Source organism: Haematobia irritans, chromosome 1 (genome assembly GCF_050003625.1).
Source record: "Haematobia irritans isolate KBUSLIRL chromosome 1, ASM5000362v1, whole genome shotgun sequence".
NCBI classification, from domain to species: Eukaryota; Metazoa; Arthropoda; class Insecta; order Diptera; family Muscidae; genus Haematobia; species Haematobia irritans.
The window spans coordinates 237,183,986-237,202,910 of NC_134397.1; the positions used below are offsets into that span (position 1 = coordinate 237,183,986).

An 18,925-nucleotide genomic window follows, 5' to 3' on the forward strand; every position below is an offset into this window, starting at 1 on the left:
AACCAAGTGTTCCGCTTGTGCTCGTCGACTATCTTACTAACATCAAGATTCAGTTTCCTGATTCTAGAATCAGCAGGGATAGGGCAACAGCGTTTATCACACTCGTCCGCGAGTCATGACTTGTCGGTTGGGAAGTTGGGCCTGACCTCGGCAATTCGACCAGCGGGTATGAAGCGGGGCCTTGATGATGCCCCGGAACATATCAACTTGGCAAAGGGACAGGAGCTCACGGAAGCGGCGATCTTTGTATTCACCGAAGCCGTCCCAGTTGACATTCATTTGGTTGATGAACGTCCGGCATTCGGTGGTTATAAAATCGTAAGGTGTGTCAATGGTGAGAATTAAAGGGATGTGATCCCAGTGAAATGACTGATTACCAGGATACGTCATTTATCAGATCAGATGATGATAAGGATACTTTTATCAACATTTTATTTATATAAAAAAAGTTGTAAAAATTTTATTTGTATAAAGAAAACGTCAAAATTTTATTTCTATAAAGAAAATTTTGTCAAAATTTTATTTTTATGTAGAATTTTTTTTCCATATACACAATTTTCTCAAAATTTCATCAGAAGTTTATTGCTATAGAAAATTTATGAAGTACTCAACATTTCAAGCAAATGGGGTGTAAAACTCTCGGCTTCTGGGTCCATATAAGTGCATATCGAGCGAAAGATATATATGGGAGCTATATCTAATTGTGAACCGATTTCTTCCAAAATCAATAGGGTTCTATTGTGACCCAAAAGAGGAACTTGTGTCAAATTTTTATTTTTATTTATTTTTTATTTATTTTTTTTTATTTTCTCGATTTTGTAATTTGAAGCCATGGGCCGATATAGATTAAATTACAATAAAGACTACTCCAAAATTTAGAATACAAAATTATAAAAACATAATGACTTAAGACTAAAAATAATAATAATAATATGGGTAACAATTATTTAAAAAAAGGAAACAATATATAAATTTGAAGGCGATTGGGCTTAAACTGCGACCTAGACTTTGATCACAAATATGTGTTTACAGACAGACGGACGGACGGACATGTTTATATCGACTCAGGGACCCACCCTGAGCATTATTGCCAAAGACACCATGTGTCTATCTCGTCTCCTTCTGGGTGTTGCAAACATATGCACTAACTTATAATATCCTGTATGGACCTAGCGCCGTACAGCAACATTTGGTGTGACCCTTGTCAATCTCCCATCTAAGTATATTGTCCTTGGTTAACACCTATATTTCCTGTTTATTTTTATAATCCATTATGATTGTAAATATATAAATAATAAATCTGGAAATTGAGAATTCTGTGAAAATGGTTTTATATGGAGGCTATACATAAATCTAAACCGATTTAAACCAAACATGGCACACTTCACGATACTATCAAATATACTCTTTGTGCAAAATTTGAAGCAAGTCAGAGAAAACTCCTGGCTTTTGGGGTCACATAATGGCATATCGGGCGTAAGATATATATGGGATCTATATCTAAATCTGAATCGATTCAAATTCGGTATATATATCTAGAATTTTAATTCTACTACCTGTGCAAAATTTTAAGTAAATCGGAGTGAAACTATGGTCTCAGAGTGAAAATTTGTTCTTCGGAGGTCATATGAGTCTAACTTGGTCGGAAGACTTGTATGGGAGATATATCTAAATCTGAACCGACGTCCACCAAAATTTGACCACTTGACTATACCACTAATTGTACTTTTTACAAAATTTCGAGCAAATCAAAGTGAAACTGTGGCTCCTGGGGCTATATTAGATACTGACCAAATGCGGTGTTATTTCACTTATATGGCTCAGGGGCCAGAGTTTTGCCTTTATTTACTTAAAATGTTTTTATTAAAAATCTGCAGTTAAGTTTTTAAGCATAGACTCTTATAAGGTACGTTTAAGAAATGACTTTTCAGATTTTATTCTCCATAGTCTTAAAAATCATTGTCAATGATTTTTAATAATAAGTCCGATAATCTATCTCTTTTAGGTATTTTAAATTGTATAGCATAATATATACATACTGAAATCAAAAGTTTATATTTTATTGTGTGTGAAACTTCGTACAAGTATTCATAAAAGTTAACGTAAACTTTAAAACTACTATTACCATATAAATTTCTTCAATAAACTGTCGGTAAAATATTATGAATATGGACATTATACTTACCTTTGAAAATAGAACAAATAAGGTTTTAGTATCACAGAGTTTTAAATGGGATTCGATAAGAAATTTATACATCTGTAGAAAGTAGGGAGGTCGTGTTTGACAGGGAACAAAGACACCAGCTAATTCTTTCAGCAAATTAGGGCGTTTCAGGGCCAATTCTAAAATCTTCATGCCTTCTTCTTCTTGATTTTCTTGAATAAATACCTGGCAAACAAACAATATATATATTGTAAAAATACTACAAACAATTCCATTTGCATACTTACACCTAAATCATTAAGCAATTCGGTGTAAAATTTATTCGTTGCATTGAATTTCATTGTTATTTCGGACATATTTTCAATGACATGATAGAAAAAGGCAATACCAATATTCGATTTTAAACGATCCTCAGGATTATGTTCACCATTCATTTGCCTTGTTAGCAATAAACGTAATATTTGTCCAATTTTTCCCACACAACGAGCAAATTCCTCAACATTTTCATTCAACATTTCATCGACTATTTTATCGTGTCTTTCACGAAATGTATCAATCTTATGTTGTATTTGTTCATCTTTGCGTATTTTCTCCAGAATTGTTACTATGCGAGCTGGACTCGAGCAACGACGATTGAAAACCAAAGAATTACAATTTTTAATTTTTATCTCTTCATAAGGCACCATTTTATAAAGCTGAACAATATTATCCATATAGTTGCGATTAATTGCATTTAACTCGGAAGTTTTGAAATGGAATTTTCTAAAAAAAAACAATAAGGAATAATTTATATAAAAACTATTCTTTTTTATATATAAATTTTTATAATTACGTTGCTGTATTTGTTAGAGCTTTTAGTTTTTCCTTCAACTCCTTCAGGGAGTTTTGATTTATATCACTATGATGCATAAGCATATCTGGTTTCACATATTTGGGAGGTTCCAAATGCTTATCATATGAACTTAAATGTGCCTTTATACGTTGTATAGGAGTAGCTTTAGGTTTAGCTTGCAAAGGACTTCGTAGTTGTTTGGCAGTTTGGAAACGGAAACATCTTCTTGCCCATTGATCTGATTGATAGCGTTGTTGTTTACGTATTAAAGGTAAATATAAAAATTCTGTCCAGTGATTCTGAAAAACGAAATTAATTGCAATTCTTAAGAAAATTCCATTATAATGTTAAGAGGAAATAGTTGATATACCGTTGGTCCATTGAAAATTTCTTTTAATTTTTCATTATTATATTGTGGTGGATATGAATCTTGATCTTTTGACATTTTATTGATGGCAGTATCTTCTAGCCACAGGGCATATGTTTTCATTATTCTGAAATTAGAAATTAAAATAAATTATAAATCCCCGTTAAGGGAAGGAACATAAAAATGCTGCTAAAACATTGTATGCTGGTTTTTAAACTCGATTATGCTATAGCATGTTTAGTTTGGCTGAAATAAAAAAAAGGTTTAATACGACTTTTATGATTGATAACCGCAACAGTCAAAGATTCATTTGTTTTTTCTGTAGCTGCTAGGGCATCACGTACAAGGTTGACACAGTTGGTAATTGGTAGAATTATTGATGTTTTGGTAGATTTTGTAAAATATACCTCTCCAACTAAGAGATACATTAAATATCTATAGAAATAAAATTTTGCCAATTTTTTTTATATAAATAAAATTTTGCCATTTTTTTTTTTTTATATAAATACAATTTTGACAAAATTTTCTATAGAAATAAAATTTTGACAAATTTTTCTATAGAAATAAAATTTTGTTGTTGTTTTTTGATTCCATGCATTGACTAAACTACAAGTGTAGCTTAACCAACAGAGGAAAAGAATGTTTATCAAATTTATTTGGGCAAAGCCCTATAGACTGCAAGATGGTTGGATGGACGCATGTTTCGGAATTACCACATTTCTCATCAGCATCCTCTACTTGCAGCAAAACTATCAACCAATGGGAGCCACCGTGGTGCAATGGTTAGCATGCCCGCCTTGCATACACAAGGTCGTGGGTTCGATTCCTGCTTCGACCGAACACCAAAAAGTTTTTCAGCGGTGGATTATCCCACCTCAGTAATGCTGGTGACATTTCTGAGGGTTTCAAAGCTTCTCTAAGTGGTTTCACTGCAATGTGGAACGCCGTTCGGACTCGGCTATAAAAAGGAGGTCCCTTGTCATTGAGCTTAACATGGAATCGGGCAGCACTCAGTGATAAGAGAGAAGTTCACCAATGTGGTATAACAATGGACTGAATAGTCTAAGTGAGCCTGAAATATCGGGCTGCCACCTAACCTAACCTAACCATCAACCAATTATCGGAATAAATTAAGGCAGTTCATTAAACCCAACAATTCTTTCCTCTGTTGGTTAAGCTACACTTGTAGTTTAGTCAATGCACGGTTTTAAGCTGAAATCAAAAAACAACAACAATGATTAAAGAACGAAACCAACAATAACAAAACAAAACGAATGAAAGAAATAAAAAAAACAACAACAATGATTAAAGAACAAAACCAACAATAATAAAACAAAACGAATGAAAGAAATAAAATTTTATATATTTTTATAAAATTTTCTACAGAAATAAAATTTTTACAAAATTTTCTATGGAAATACAATTTTGACAAAATTTTCTATGGAAATAAAATTTTGACAAAATTTTCTATAGATATAAAATTTTGACAAAATGTTCTATAGGAATAAAATTTTGACAAAATGTTCTATAGGAATAAAATTTTGACAAAATGTTCTATAGATATAAAATTTTGACAAAATGTTCTATAGAAATAAAATTTTGACAAAATTTTCTATAGAAATAAAATTTTGAGAAAATTTTCTATAGAAATAAAATTTTGAGAAAATTTTCTATAGAAATAAAATTTTGACAAAATTTTCTATAGATATAAAATTTTGACAAATTTTTCTATAGAAATAAAATTTTGACAAATTTTTCTATAGAAATAAAATTTTGACAAGATTTTCTATAGAAATAAAATTTTGACAAAATTTTGTATAGAAATAAAATTTTGTATAGAAATAAAATTTTAACAAAATTTTGTATAGAAATAAAATTTTGACAAAATTTTGTATAGAAATAACATTTTGACAAAATTTTTGTATAGAAAAAAATTTTGACAATATTTTCTATAGAAATAAAATTTTGACAAAATTTTCTATAGAAATAAAATTTTGACAAAATTTTTCTATAGAAATAAAATTTTTACAAAATTTTGTATAGAAATAAAATTTTGATAAAACATTCTATAGAAATAAAATTTTGACAAAATTTTCTATAGAAATAAAATTTTGACAAAATTTTCTATTGAAATAAAATTTTGAAAAAAATCTCTATAGAAATAAAATTTTGACAAAATTTTCTATAGAAATAAAATTTTGACAAAATTTTCTATAGAAATAAAATTTTGACAAAATTTTCTACAGAAATAAAATTTTGACAAAATTTTCTATAGAAATAAAATTTTGACAAAATTTTCTATAGAAATAAAATTTTGACAAAATTTTCTATAGAAATAAAATTTTGTATAGAAATAAAATTTTAACAAAATTTTGTATAGAAATAACATTTTGACAAAATTTTTGTATAGAAAAAAATTTTGACAATATTTTCTATAGATATAAAATTTTGACAAAATGTTCTATAGGAATAAAATTTTGACAAAATGTTCTATGGAAATAAAATTTTGACAAAATTTTCTATAGATATAAAATTTTGACAAAATGTTCTATAGGAATAAAATTTTGACAAAATGTTCTATAGATATAAAATTTTGACAAAATTTTCTATTGAAATAAAATTTTGAAAAAAATCTCTATAGAAATAAAATTTTGACAAAATTTTCTATAGAAATAAAATTTTGACAAAATTTTCTATAGAAATAAAATTTTGACAAAATTTTCTATAGAAATAAAATTTTGACAAAATTTTCTATAGAAATAAAATTTTGACAAAATTTTCTATAGAAATAAAATTTTGACAAAATTTTCTATGGAAATACAATTTTTACAAAATTTTCTATAGAAACCAGTTGCAACATATAAAACACCACCAGATGTTTTTGTTACTTTTTCTTTGGACACTGGGCAAACAATATTTGTTGTTGCGGGCGCCATTAAATGTAGGTGTGTTGATGTAAAAATATATGGATAACTTGTTGTTAAATTAAAAAAAAAAAATCGGATAAGTCAGCAGTCGCAGAAAAATTACTCTTTCATGTTACAGTGTTGCCAACACAGTCTGTTCGAATCTTCCTTTCTCAAGTCTTTGCCTCGCTTCAGTAGTTAAATCACCCTACCTCTTTTGCAGACATTGGGTATAATAAGTGATTCCAAGAGCAAATTGAGGAGAGTGGTCAAGTACTCAACTCCCAATGTTCCCAGATACTTCAGCATTAGCATAAAAATTCCGTCGGGGCCCGACGCCTTGGATGGTTTTGGGCTGTTCTTGATGTTGGTAACTTTGGCTGGGGGAAATTGTGGTATGTCGCTGGTTCGGGGACCACAGATGCGACGTGTAGATCTCCTTCTCGTTAGATCACTCCCGGGATGCTCAATAAACTTTCAGTTGAAAACTCCGAACATGTCTTCGGTCATCTCAGTCACATCGTCAATGGTGACTGAGGTACCATCATCCCTTGTAGAGGGGTTCGAGAGGGTTCTTGCAGTTGACCACAACTTACCTATGTATGTGAGTGCCTAGGTTAGATTGGTTCAGATGCTCTAACCATGTGTTCCGCTTGTGTTTTAGATTCAGTTTCGTGATTCTAGGATTTACAAGGTTAGCACGACGCTCCCCTGCGAGCGTTGACAATTTCCCAGAACACCCTCTGAAAGCATGAACATGGGAGGGGGACGGGATGTCCGTGTTGTACTGATATAGCCAACATAGAAACCGATCCCATCGATTTGATTTCTTGGGCATCTAAACACAAAAATTTTTATTCGATTTGTCTGAAATTGGATGTCTCAGATATTTCATGTCCACAAACAGGTGTGCCGAATATGGTGTTCATTCGACCGTGTTTTGGTATAGCCTCCATTAAGATGATTTCCCGATTTGATTTTTTTAGTATCTAGACGTCGTAATGCTTTAAATTGGACATTTAGAGGCGTTTTGATGCGTTTTACTTCTCGGCCATTTAGACACCGTAATTTGTATCTGATTTGTTTAGAAATTTGAAATCTAGAGATATTTGGTGTTAACGCATATATGCGCTGAATATACCCCATATATACCCCGAATTTGATTGTTTTAATATAGCCACCATATATACCGATCTTCCGAATTTAGTCTTCTTGGCCTTCTAGGCAACGCAATTTTTGATCGGCATAATCCATGCATTGGAATAGCCCTCATATAGACTGATCTCGCCCGATGCATTTTAGCCGAACATTCCGTTTGATGCGTTTGAGCCGTCCACAATATTTGAAAAGACACGACAATGTGATTTTCAGCTTAGCCACATGCTGCATAACCCGTAAAAACTTATTTGGAAAAACACAAATGAGAAGTCCTACGCTATTCTTATTCCCATCGATGATGCATAACCCCTGTCTGATCAGTATTTTCATTCTTATGAGGAAGCCAAAAATTGGATCGTACGAGGATTGAGTCAAAAGACGAGTAGTTTCTTCATAGTGGTATCCATCCGTATATTACCAGAAGGATGGAAAAAAGAAATAACTAGCGATCGCGACTGATTGTTTTCGCAGTTTTTTTCATGGAGGGCAAATGTCTCAAATGTCGCACTAAAAATTCTTTGGTTATACTTTCTTCAAATGAGATGCATATACACGCAAAATTTTTTATATTTCTAATAACTTACTTGGTACAATTCCTATAGTAATAGCTCAAACTATCATCGTTGGCATGAGTTTTTGCTTCATTGTCATAGAAAGTTTCAGCAGCTTTTAGCTGTGTCTTTATCTTTTTCATAAGCGGCACATTATACTCATAGAATTTATCGGATACACCATTTATCTGTTGGAAACTATGCTCATCATAATTCGGTGGGACACGAGCCAAATACAATTCAAAGAATTTCTGATTAACAATAGGGAAAAGAGCATGATTTATATCCATATAGGCCACCAAATTGGCATATTTATAGACAACCAACATATTAGCCGGAAATGAAGGCTTTTTAGAAATGGATAATGTTTTCTAAAAAAAAAAAAAAAAAAAAAAATACGTCAATATTAATTGGAATATTATAGGGAGAATAATGTTTACCTTTAAAGTTGTCTCAACATTTCCATTTACACCAGCTGCACTCAATTGTCGTAACATTTCCATCCATATGTAGGTGTCTTGAGTTTTAAATTCAATCTCTAATAAGACCATGGCCAACCAAGGTTGATAGGGTGATAGAACGGGTACTTTCGATTGATTGCCCCCAAAGAAACCCTTTATGCTAGACATCTTTGTTGTGCCCTTCCATTCCATACATTCTCTATAGTAGTTAGAGAAAAATTCCATACATTGCATATGGGCATCGGGATATTGATAGGCTACACGTAATATTTTATCCAATAAATAGACAACATAAGTATTTTGCCAATTGGGCAAGGCTGTAAGACAGTTTAGCCATACATTAATCAGATTCAATGGTGATGTCAGACCATATCTAGAATAAAGAGGATTCTATTCAGTTAAGCTATCATGTATGATGATTTCGGTTTTGGTGCATCTTACCTTGTATATGAGGTTATTTGATGATGTATCATATTATCCAACAATTCCAATACTGGACCTACTGTATTGGGAAATACCATATCCTTGGCCATTTTCAAATATGTCTTATCAGCATTTAGCAAATTATTCAATATTCCATGAAATCTCTCTGAATTGCCCAAAGTATCAGGGGTCTCCAAAAACAAGGGTACTATCAATTCAAGACATCTTATCACAGCCGAATGACGATGATCACTTAACAGACGTTGCATTAATTCAAAACCTTTTTGACAAATCACTGGTATCGAATGACCATGCAGCGATACCAATATGGCCACATATAAAGCCAATGGTCTACTTTCATTCACCCCCTGATGGATCATATCGATGCGTTCCAGTTCTGAGACAAACATCAAACCCTCAGAGGGATTTTGCAAACAACGTTTTATAGTCTCCACATTTTGATCCATTATATGTAATCGCAATAGGGAAACTATACTCCAACACCAAGTGGTAAATTGTTCTTTTGTTGAATGACTGAAATCAATAAGACTTGAAACTTGACGAACACTTTCCGAAATACCCGATAGACCCAAAACTTCGGGGGCATGTTTGGTCAAAGCTTCTGATATCAGGCAAGCCATGCGAACATGTATATTGTGAGGCAGGAAGAGGCGACCATCACAATCAAATGACCAATTAAGATGACTGATAATAATGCGCGCCAGCATATTCTCCGGAGATCTAAAATCGAAATGTAACAACCAATTGGAAATAACTTCGAAACTTTCCATTGATGGCTTCCAGTTTTCCAGAGGCAATGATTTAAAAAGATACACCACATTTTCGCATTCATTAAAACGTATTTTCAATTGAGTTAAGAGGCATGAGAGCAAGTCTTCATAGGCCAATGTTAAATTGACCAACATATCACGAGCTGTTTTATAGCAAATATCACGAGTATCCACATTGAGGTAACCAATCTAAAAAGACAAACAAATTTCCATTAACAACGTTTATTTGTATGCTTCAGCTTTAATTTTTTTGTAACCTACATGGAAAATATGTAGACATATTGTTTTAATTAATTCCCAGTCTTTTGTTCTATCACGGTCATTAGCCATCTCAAAGAAAGCTTGTAAAAGATAATAGAGATCTTCATCTGATGAATCAGCATTGGCTAATTTAAATTTATCCCAAAAATCGGAGGCATTGAAATAATCCGTATAATCTGTAAATCCAGAGATAAAAAGAGCAGAGAACCTTTTTAAAATGTTTGCATATATAAAAAAATACAATGTCACCAATATTTCTCCAATTAATATTTTCGTTTAATTTTTTAATAAAACAACAAGTATATATGGCCGTAAGTTCGGCCAGGCCGAATCTTATGTACCCTCCAGCATGGATTGCATAGAAACTTCTACTAAAGACTGTCATCCACAATCGAACTACTTGGGTTACGGTAACACTTGTCGATGCCAAGGTACCTTAAAACTTCTTAATAAAATTTTCTATAGAAATAAAATTTTGACAAATTTTCTATAGAAATAAAATTTTGACAAAATTTTCTATAGAAATAAAATTTTGACAAAATTTTCTATAGAAATAAAATTTTGACAAAATTTTCTATGGAAATAAAATTTTAACAAAATTTTCTATAGAAATAAAATTTTGACAAAATTTTCTATAGAAATAAAATTTGGACAAAATTTTCTATAGAAATAAAATTTGGAAAAAATTTTCTATAGAAATAAAATTTGGATAAAATTTTCTATAGAAATAAAATTTGGATAAAATTTTCTATAGAAATAAAATGTTGACAAAATTTTCTATAGAAATAAAATTTTAACAAAATTTTCTATAGAAATCAAATCGTGACAAAATTTTCTATAGAAATCAAATTTTGACAAAATTGTCTATAGAAATCAAATTGTGACAAAAAGTTTCTATAGAAATAAAATTTTGACAACATTTTCTATAGAAATAAAATTTTGACAAAATTTTCTATTGAAATAAAATTTTGACAAAATTTTCTATAGAGATCAAATCTTGACAAAATTTTCTATAGAAATCTAATTTTGACAAAAAGTTTCTATAGAAATAAAATTTTGACATTTTCTATAGAAATATAACAGCATTTTCTACGAGGGCGGTTCGGAAACTTCTTAAAGTGGCAGCCCGATTAAGATTCAGGCTCACTTAGACTATTCAGTCCATTGTGATAATAAACTTCTTAGCCTATTCCTATTCTTAGCCTATCAATGAAAGAGAATAGTTAGTTTTTCAAAAATATTTTTATTTTTCAATATAATCTCCTGAAACTTCAATACACTTGGTCCAACGCTTTTCTAGCAATTCTATCCCTTGATTAAAATAGTTTTCCTCAAGGTCTTCAAAATAGTGGTTTACAACTGTAATTGCATCTTCATTTGAGGTAGGGAGCCATCGTGGTGCAATGGTTAGCATGCCCGCTTTGCATACACAAGGTCGTGGGTTCGATTCCTGCTTCGACCGAACACCAAAAAGTTTTTCAGCGGTGGATTATCCCACCTCAGTAATGCTGGTGACATTTCTGAGGGTTTCAAAGCTTCTCTAAGTGGTTTCACTGCAATGTGGAACGCCGTTCGGACTCGGCTATAAAAAGGAGGTCCCTTGTCATTGAGCTTAACATGGAATCGGGCAGCACTCAGTGATAAGAGAGAAGTTCGCCAATGTGGTATCACAATGGACTGAATAGTCTAAGTGAGCCTGATACATCGGGCTGCCACGTAACCTAACCTAACCTTCATTTGAGGTAAAACGCTTGCTAGTAAGATTTGGGCACAAGTAAAAGTCACTGAGAGCTAAATCAGGAGAATAAGGTGGGTGGTCAAGAAACTCGTTCTTTATTTCGTTGATTTTAGCCATTGTTAAAACACTCTTGTGCGCTGGGGCGTTGTCTTGATGAAAAATTATTTTTTTGTGTTGTAAGCCAAAACGTTTTTCTCGAATTTGTACATTTAATTGACCCAAAAGGTTACAATAGTACTCTGAATTTACTGTTTTACCCTTTTGCAGATAGTCAATCAATAAAATACCTTTGAAGTCCCAAAAAACCGTTGCCATAACCTTACCAGCCGATTGAATTGTTTTTGCCTTCTTTGGGTCCTTCCTCCAGCTTCAGTCCATTGTTTGGATTGTTCTTTTATCTCTGAGGTATAGTGGTGGATCCATGTCTCATCAACAGTCTCATCAGCGTTTTTGAGCGACTGTTAACAAATGCGGCACCTATCTTGCAGAAAGCTTTTTCATCTGTAGTTCTTCATGCAAAATTAAATGGACTCGATCATTTTAGATACCCATGATATCGATCATTTAATATGTTACCATATCATGGACTTTGGCTACAATTTCTGTTATTGTTGCTGTTTTTGGACGTCCACTACGTGGTTCATCTTCAATGCTTGTACGACCACGTTTAAATTCAGCAACCCAATTTTTTACTGTTGCATATGAAGGAGCACTTTCACCTAACACATTCACCATATCATTATGAATTTCTTATCCCGATAAACCTTTTTTATGTAAATTTTTAATGACAGCACGCATTTCTAATTTTTCCATTGTAAAAAAATTGCGGATGCGTCTTGTTTGAACACCTGTTTCTATATGAAGAGTTGCCAGATCGAAACAAAATTTAACATGTGTTCTTAACAGGGATGGAAGTTTCCAAAACACTTAACTTTTTTCTGTTTATATCGCGCTTTTTGTGCTAGGCTAAGAAGTTTCCGAACTGCCCTCGTATATCTAAATCTGTACCGACGTCCACCAAAATTTGACCACTTGACTATACCACTAATTGTACTTCTTAGCAAATTTTTGATCAAATCAAAGTGAAACTGTGGCTCCTGGGGCTATATTAGATTCGGACCAAATGCGGTGTTACTTCACTTATATGGCTCAGGCGCCAGAGTTTTGCTTTGATTTATTTATTAAAAATCTGCAGTTAAGTTTTTAAGCATTGGTACGTTTAAGAAATGAATTTGCAGATTTTATTCCCAATGGTCTTAAAAATCATTGTCAATGATTTTAGATAATAAAAAAAAATAATAAGTAATAAATAAATAATAAAAATTTTGACAAAATTTTCTACAGAAATCAAATTTTGACAAAATTTTCTATCGAAATAAAATGTTGACAAAATTTTCTATAGAAATAAAATTTTGGGGATCGGTTTATATGGGGGCTATATATAATTATGGACCGATATGTACCAATTTATGCATGGTTGTTGGATACCATATACTAACACTACGTATCAAATTTTAACCGGGTCGGATGAAATTTGCTCCTCTAAGATTAAACTAAATTTTTAATTGGAACAATTAGGTTTTCAATTGATATTATCATTTACGTAATTGATTTTTTTTTTTCAATTTAAAAAACTGAGTTTTATCTTATCTTGTCCCATTTTTCCAATTCTCGGAACAGATTTGGTATGTCCAACATTATTTTTTTAGGCTCACTTAGACTATTCAGTCCATAGTGGTATCACAGCTGCTGAACTTCTCTTTGTCCAATTAATATTTAGTAGAGCTCGACCGAATAATCGGCTTTGGTATTCGGCCAAAAATCGATATTCCGCCTTCGGCGTCAGGAGCACAATTGCCACTCGAGCCAAGTGTAATCTACCAAAATTTGGCTAAAATTTTACCGAACAATTTTTAATTGAAACAAAAATTAATCACAAAAATGAATAGTATCAATTAATTTTTTAATTGATACTATCATTTCTGTGAATTTAAGACATGTCAATTAAAAAAATAATTGGATCAATTAATTCGTGATTGAATCAGATTTTTTTTTTGTGTATAAAAGGTTGGCTGATAAGTCCCCGGTCTAACAAAGAAAAACACATTTTTTTGTCAAAATTCGTTTTTATTATTCAACATAGTTCCCTTCAAGAGCGATACAACGATTATAACGACCTTCCAATTTTTTGATACCATTTTGGTAGTACTCCTTGGGTTTTGCCTCAAAATAGGCCTCAGTTTCGGCGATCACCTCTTCATTGCAGCCAAATTTTTTCCCTCCGAGCATCCTTTTGAGGTCTGATAACAAGAAAAAGTCGCTGGGGGCCAGATCTGGAGGATACGGTGGGTGGGGAAGCAATTCGAAGCCCAATTCATGAATTTTTGCCATCGTTCTCAATGACTTGTGGCACGGTGCGTTGTCTTGGTGGAACAACACTTTTTTCTTCTTCATATGGGGCCGTTTTGCGCGATTTCGACCTTCAAACGCTCCAATAACGCCATATAATAGTCACTGTTGATGGTTTTTTCCTTCTCAAGATAATCGATAAAAATTATTCCATGCGCATCGCAAAAAACAGAGTCCATTACTTTGCCAGCGGACTTTTGAGTCTTTCCACGCTTCGGAGATGGTTCACCAGTCGCTGTCCACTCAGCCGACTATCGATTGGACTCAGGAGTATAGTGATGGATCCATGTTTCATCCATTGTCACATATCGACGAAAAAACTCGGGTCTATTATTAGTTAACAGCTGCAAACACCGCTCAGAATCATCAACACGTTGTTGTTTTTGGTCAATTGTGAGCTCGCGCGGCACCCATTTTGCACAGAGCTTCCGCATATCCAAATATTGATGAATGATATGACGAACACGTTGCTTTGATATCTTCAAGGCTTCTGCTATCTCGATCAACTTCATTTTACGGTCATTCAAAATCATTTTGTTGATTTTTTTGATGTTTTCGTCGGTAATCACCTCTTTCGGGCGTCCACTGCGTTCACCGTCCTCCGTGCTCATTGCACCCTTGAATTTTGCATACCAATCAATTATTGTTGATTTCCCTGGGGGCAGAGTCCGGAAACTCATTATCAAGCCAAGTTTTTGCTTCCACCGTATTTTTTCCCTTCAGTAAACAGTATTTTATCAAAACACGAAATTCATTTTTTTCCATTTTTTTCACAATAACAAAAGTTGCTTCACAAAAGACGCTCTATCTCACAAACTAATTGACTTACAGACGTCAAATTTTGACACGAATCATTTGAAGGTTGGTACTATATAAAAATAATATGTATTTAATACTAGCGACGCCATCTATGTGTCAGACCGGGGACTTATCAGCCAACCTGTTATAACCGACAAGACACGTGTAAAAATTGGAGGATCTAATTAGATATTATTAGATCTCAAAATTGGCCACTTTAGATCTAAGCAGATTTACCTAGATATAATGAGAGAGAATTATATATAATTCCACATATGACGAGATCTAACATCAGATCCAACTATATATAGGGACAGATATAATCATATCTAAGACATTAGATCTAGGCCAATATTGAGATCTGATCAGATCTATCTCCATAGTAATTAGATATGATTAGATCTTACCATATTTCGGATATTCTCATATCTAATTGTATCAAATTAGATCTCTCAATTTTTACTCGACTATTATATCCGACTATTATATATATTTTTTGGTCCAGACCAATATTTCCCATTCTATACTGGTGCGTATAAAAATATTGGCTATAGTGTTCCTATGTACATAAAACACTTTAATCAATTCTAAAAAAAAAACTTTTAATTGTTCAAATAATTTTATGATATAATTTTATGAAGCCAAAAAATATTTTTTCTTAGAATAAAAAAACTCTACTTACCTTCTTCGGGCATTGTAAATTCCACAGGAAATCCCACATTCAAATAATAGAATATTTGCCAAACAATATCCGAGTCCATTGTTGAAAAGGGTAAAGATGAAAAATATTGCCAAGTAGCCAAATTTCGTGTTCGATAGATATAACTACAGGCTTTCAATAACAATACATTGGCTTCCAAGGCAATGCGTTCACAAATGGCCACATCTTTAGAAAGATTATTTTGCCTGTAAATAAGAATTGCAGCATATCTTAAAACTGGGAAAATAAAATTCACAAAATTCAATACACACCTGAATAAATCGTAATAATCGGAAACATATTGCAGTGAGTGTCTCATCAATCTTCCCAAACGCTTAGCCAATTGCTTATAACGTTCTGTACTATAGGTTAACATACCCTCACCAAATAAGCTCACAAGTTGTGAGAAAAAGGCCAATACTTTAAGCATTTGATGTGCTGATATTAAATCAGCCTCAATTATATAATCGTCTAGAAATTTTTCAATAGTTAATGCAGATCTGAAATGAACACAGACTCAAAAGACTTTGAACTTTGCAAAAGTATTGAAAATATTTACGACACTTTTAGAAAAGTCTGCTAAAAATAGCAGTCAATGTCTGCTGTTATATTTTTGCACTTAAAAATTTAAAAAAAAAATAAATAAATAAAAAAAAAACCAAAATAGTTTATTTTTTTATACAGCTGCATTCTAATATCCTTAAAAGCTCCCAAATCCTTAATTTGAAGGCTTTACTATTTAGCAGGCAGTGATTGTTTCCCTTTTTCAACAGATGTTTTTGCTGTTTTAGCAAACTTTTCTGCTGTGTCTACTAACAAATTTCTCTGGGTGTAATAAACTTACCTGAATAATTCTTCAAATGGTATTTGATTAACTAAAGCAATTAAATCACTCTCTTTTAGACCCACACAATCTCCAGAGGCTGTATGACTATCTTCACCATCGGAATCAATAAGAATCCAGCGTTCTTCTTTAGCAGGATCGGTGATTTCCTTTTGAGACTTTATTTGAATTAGTATATGAAAAATTCAGAGTGATGCTACATATATGCATTAAGCCCACATTTTGTGTGAGGGTAAAATGAAGGATTTTAGTTAGAATTAAACAGTCATTTATTAAAATTTGCAATAGGTTACTTCTGATTCAAATTAAAAAAAAAAAAAGTTTGACTTTTTTCTCTTGTTCTAATTTATAAAGAAATCGATATTTAGCGTCTCGATTTATTATTAGTTACGGCATTGAAGTTCGATTCTGGCCAACATCTAAAGTGAGTTAGACGAAGGAATTGATCCCAGTACTTTCTGAATTGTTCGGGTTCGGCTATACTATACCGAAGGCACGAGCCGTACCAGCTAATTAACGAATAAACAAAGGCGACCGAGTTAAAATAAAGACACGAATTGCCGATATCAACACCGAACATTCACCGACGCCGTATCAACGAATCGTTAACGAACATTCAAAAAACCGAATTATCGACCGAGTTACCGACGCCTTACCAACGACAATCCTCCGCTCAAACAATTGTTGGTGCTTGGACGAAATTGGGTTTGAACCCAGTATGCAAGGCGGGCATGCTAACGATTGCACCACATAAAGGTGATTCAGGGGAGTGCCGCGGAGACATCCTGCCTATGTTCTAAGGGCAGCGTTCTGCGTATCACTTGTCTGAGGTGTCCACACTGACACTGCATTGTTTACCATAGATGGACCAATTGCCATATAGGTAGAAAACAAGGTTTCTTTGCAGATATCATAAAACAATGGGCTCGAATGCGATGATCGGACGCCGGAGGTATCACCCTTCTTGGAGAACACACATCTCTAAATTTCTCAAGATTGGCGCCCGCACAGATAATTAGTAACCCAACGCTTGGTTCTTGCCGGTAGGGAGGAATTATCGATGTTCTCGAATAGTCTGGCATGGTGGACTGTATCAAATGAGTTCGATAGGTCAAGCACCACAATGTCCGCTATTTATGTATGTACGCTGAAATGCATGTAAAGCTGTTGTGGTGCTATGCACTTTACGAAATCCATGTTGATGGTTTGTAGCACGGAAAATAATAGCGCCTCAAGGGTCCTGGCCAGCGCGTTGCCACAATGCATTTTTATTTTGGACCAACATTTTTCCAAAATTGGACCAAAATTCGTACCAGAGGATAATTTTTCCATATTAAATTAATATCATTTTAACTTTTAAAATTTTTCCAAAATTTTACTTCGATAGAAAATTTTGTGAAATTTTTATTTCTATTTATTCTATAAAAAAAATTTTATTCCTATAGAAAATGTTGTCAAACTTTTATTTCTATAGAAAATGTTGTCAAACTTTTATTTCTATAGAAAATTTTGTCAAAATTTTATTTCTATAGAAAATTTTGTAAGAATTTTATTTCTATAGAGATTTTGTCGAAATTTTGTTTCTATAGAATATTTTGTCAAAAATTTATTTCTATAGAATATTTTGTTAAAATTTTATTTCTATAGAAAATTTGGTCAAAATTTTATTTTTATAGAAATTTTTGTCAAAATTTTTATTTCTATAGAAAATTTTGTCAAAATTTTATTTTTATAGAAAACTTTGTCAAAATTTATTTCTATAGAAAATTTTGTCAAAATTTTATTTCTATAGAAAATTTTGTTAAAATTTTATTTCTATAGAAAATTTTGTCAAAATTTTATTTTTATAGAAAATTTTGTCAAAATTTATTTCTATAGAAAATTTTGTCAAAATTTTATTTCTATAGAAAATTTTGTCAAAATTTTATTTCTATAGAAAATTTTGTCAAAATTTTATTTCTATAGAAAATTTTGTCAGAATTTTTTTTCTATAGAGATTTTGTCAAAATTTTATTTCTATAGAAAATTTTGTTAAAATTTTATTTCTATAGAATATTTTGTCAAAATTTTATTTTTATAGAAAATTTTGTCAAAATTTATTTTTATAGAAAATTTTGCAAAATTTTATTTCTATAGAAAATTTTGTCAAAATTTTATTTCTATAGAAAATTTTGTCAAAATTTTATTTCTATAGAAAATTTTGTCAGAAGTTTGTTTCTATAGAAAATTTCGTCAAAATTTTATTTCTATAGAAAGTTATGGAAAAATTTTATTTCTATAGAAACTTATGGAAAATTTTGATTTCTATTACAATTTTTACTAAATTTTCTTCCTATACAAAATTTTTGCATAATTTTGTATCTATGCCAATTTTTTTTTAATTTTATTTCTGTACTAAATTTTATTTCCATAGAAAATTTTGTTAAAATTTTACTTTTATTGAAAATTTTGTCAAAATTTTATTTCCACAGAAATTTTTGTCAACATTTTATTTCTATAGAAAATTTTGAAAAAATTACCGA

The 18,925-nt window shown here is 31.9% G+C and overlaps 1 protein-coding gene across 2 annotated transcripts in view; it reads right to left on the bottom strand.

Annotated features, from left to right (window-relative positions):
• The window catches only part of Epg5 (ectopic P-granules autophagy protein 5), a 69,199-nt gene that overhangs the window by 17,738 nt on the left and 32,536 nt on the right, over nucleotides 1–18,925 (bottom strand). Inside the window, exons 5-15 of one of the 2 annotated variants that reach the window (XM_075306905.1) lie at nucleotides 16,404–16,552; nucleotides 15,832–16,059; nucleotides 15,542–15,765; nucleotides 9,915–10,090; nucleotides 8,881–9,842; nucleotides 8,419–8,812; nucleotides 8,012–8,349; nucleotides 3,367–3,490; nucleotides 2,997–3,295; nucleotides 2,452–2,926; nucleotides 2,186–2,389 (exon numbers count right to left, since the gene is read on the bottom strand). In XM_075306905.1, coding sequence (XP_075163020.1) covers nucleotides 2,186–2,389; nucleotides 2,452–2,926; nucleotides 2,997–3,295; nucleotides 3,367–3,490; nucleotides 8,012–8,349; nucleotides 8,419–8,812; nucleotides 8,881–9,842; nucleotides 9,915–10,090; nucleotides 15,542–15,765; nucleotides 15,832–16,059; nucleotides 16,404–16,552 — 3,573 coding nt within the window. Of the gene's footprint in view, nucleotides 1–2,185; nucleotides 2,390–2,451; nucleotides 2,927–2,996; nucleotides 3,296–3,366; nucleotides 3,491–8,011; nucleotides 8,350–8,418; nucleotides 8,813–8,880; nucleotides 9,843–9,914; nucleotides 10,091–15,541; nucleotides 15,766–15,831; nucleotides 16,060–16,403; nucleotides 16,562–18,925 lie in introns of both variants that reach the window. The other variant, XM_075306876.1, reaches the window with a different exon arrangement.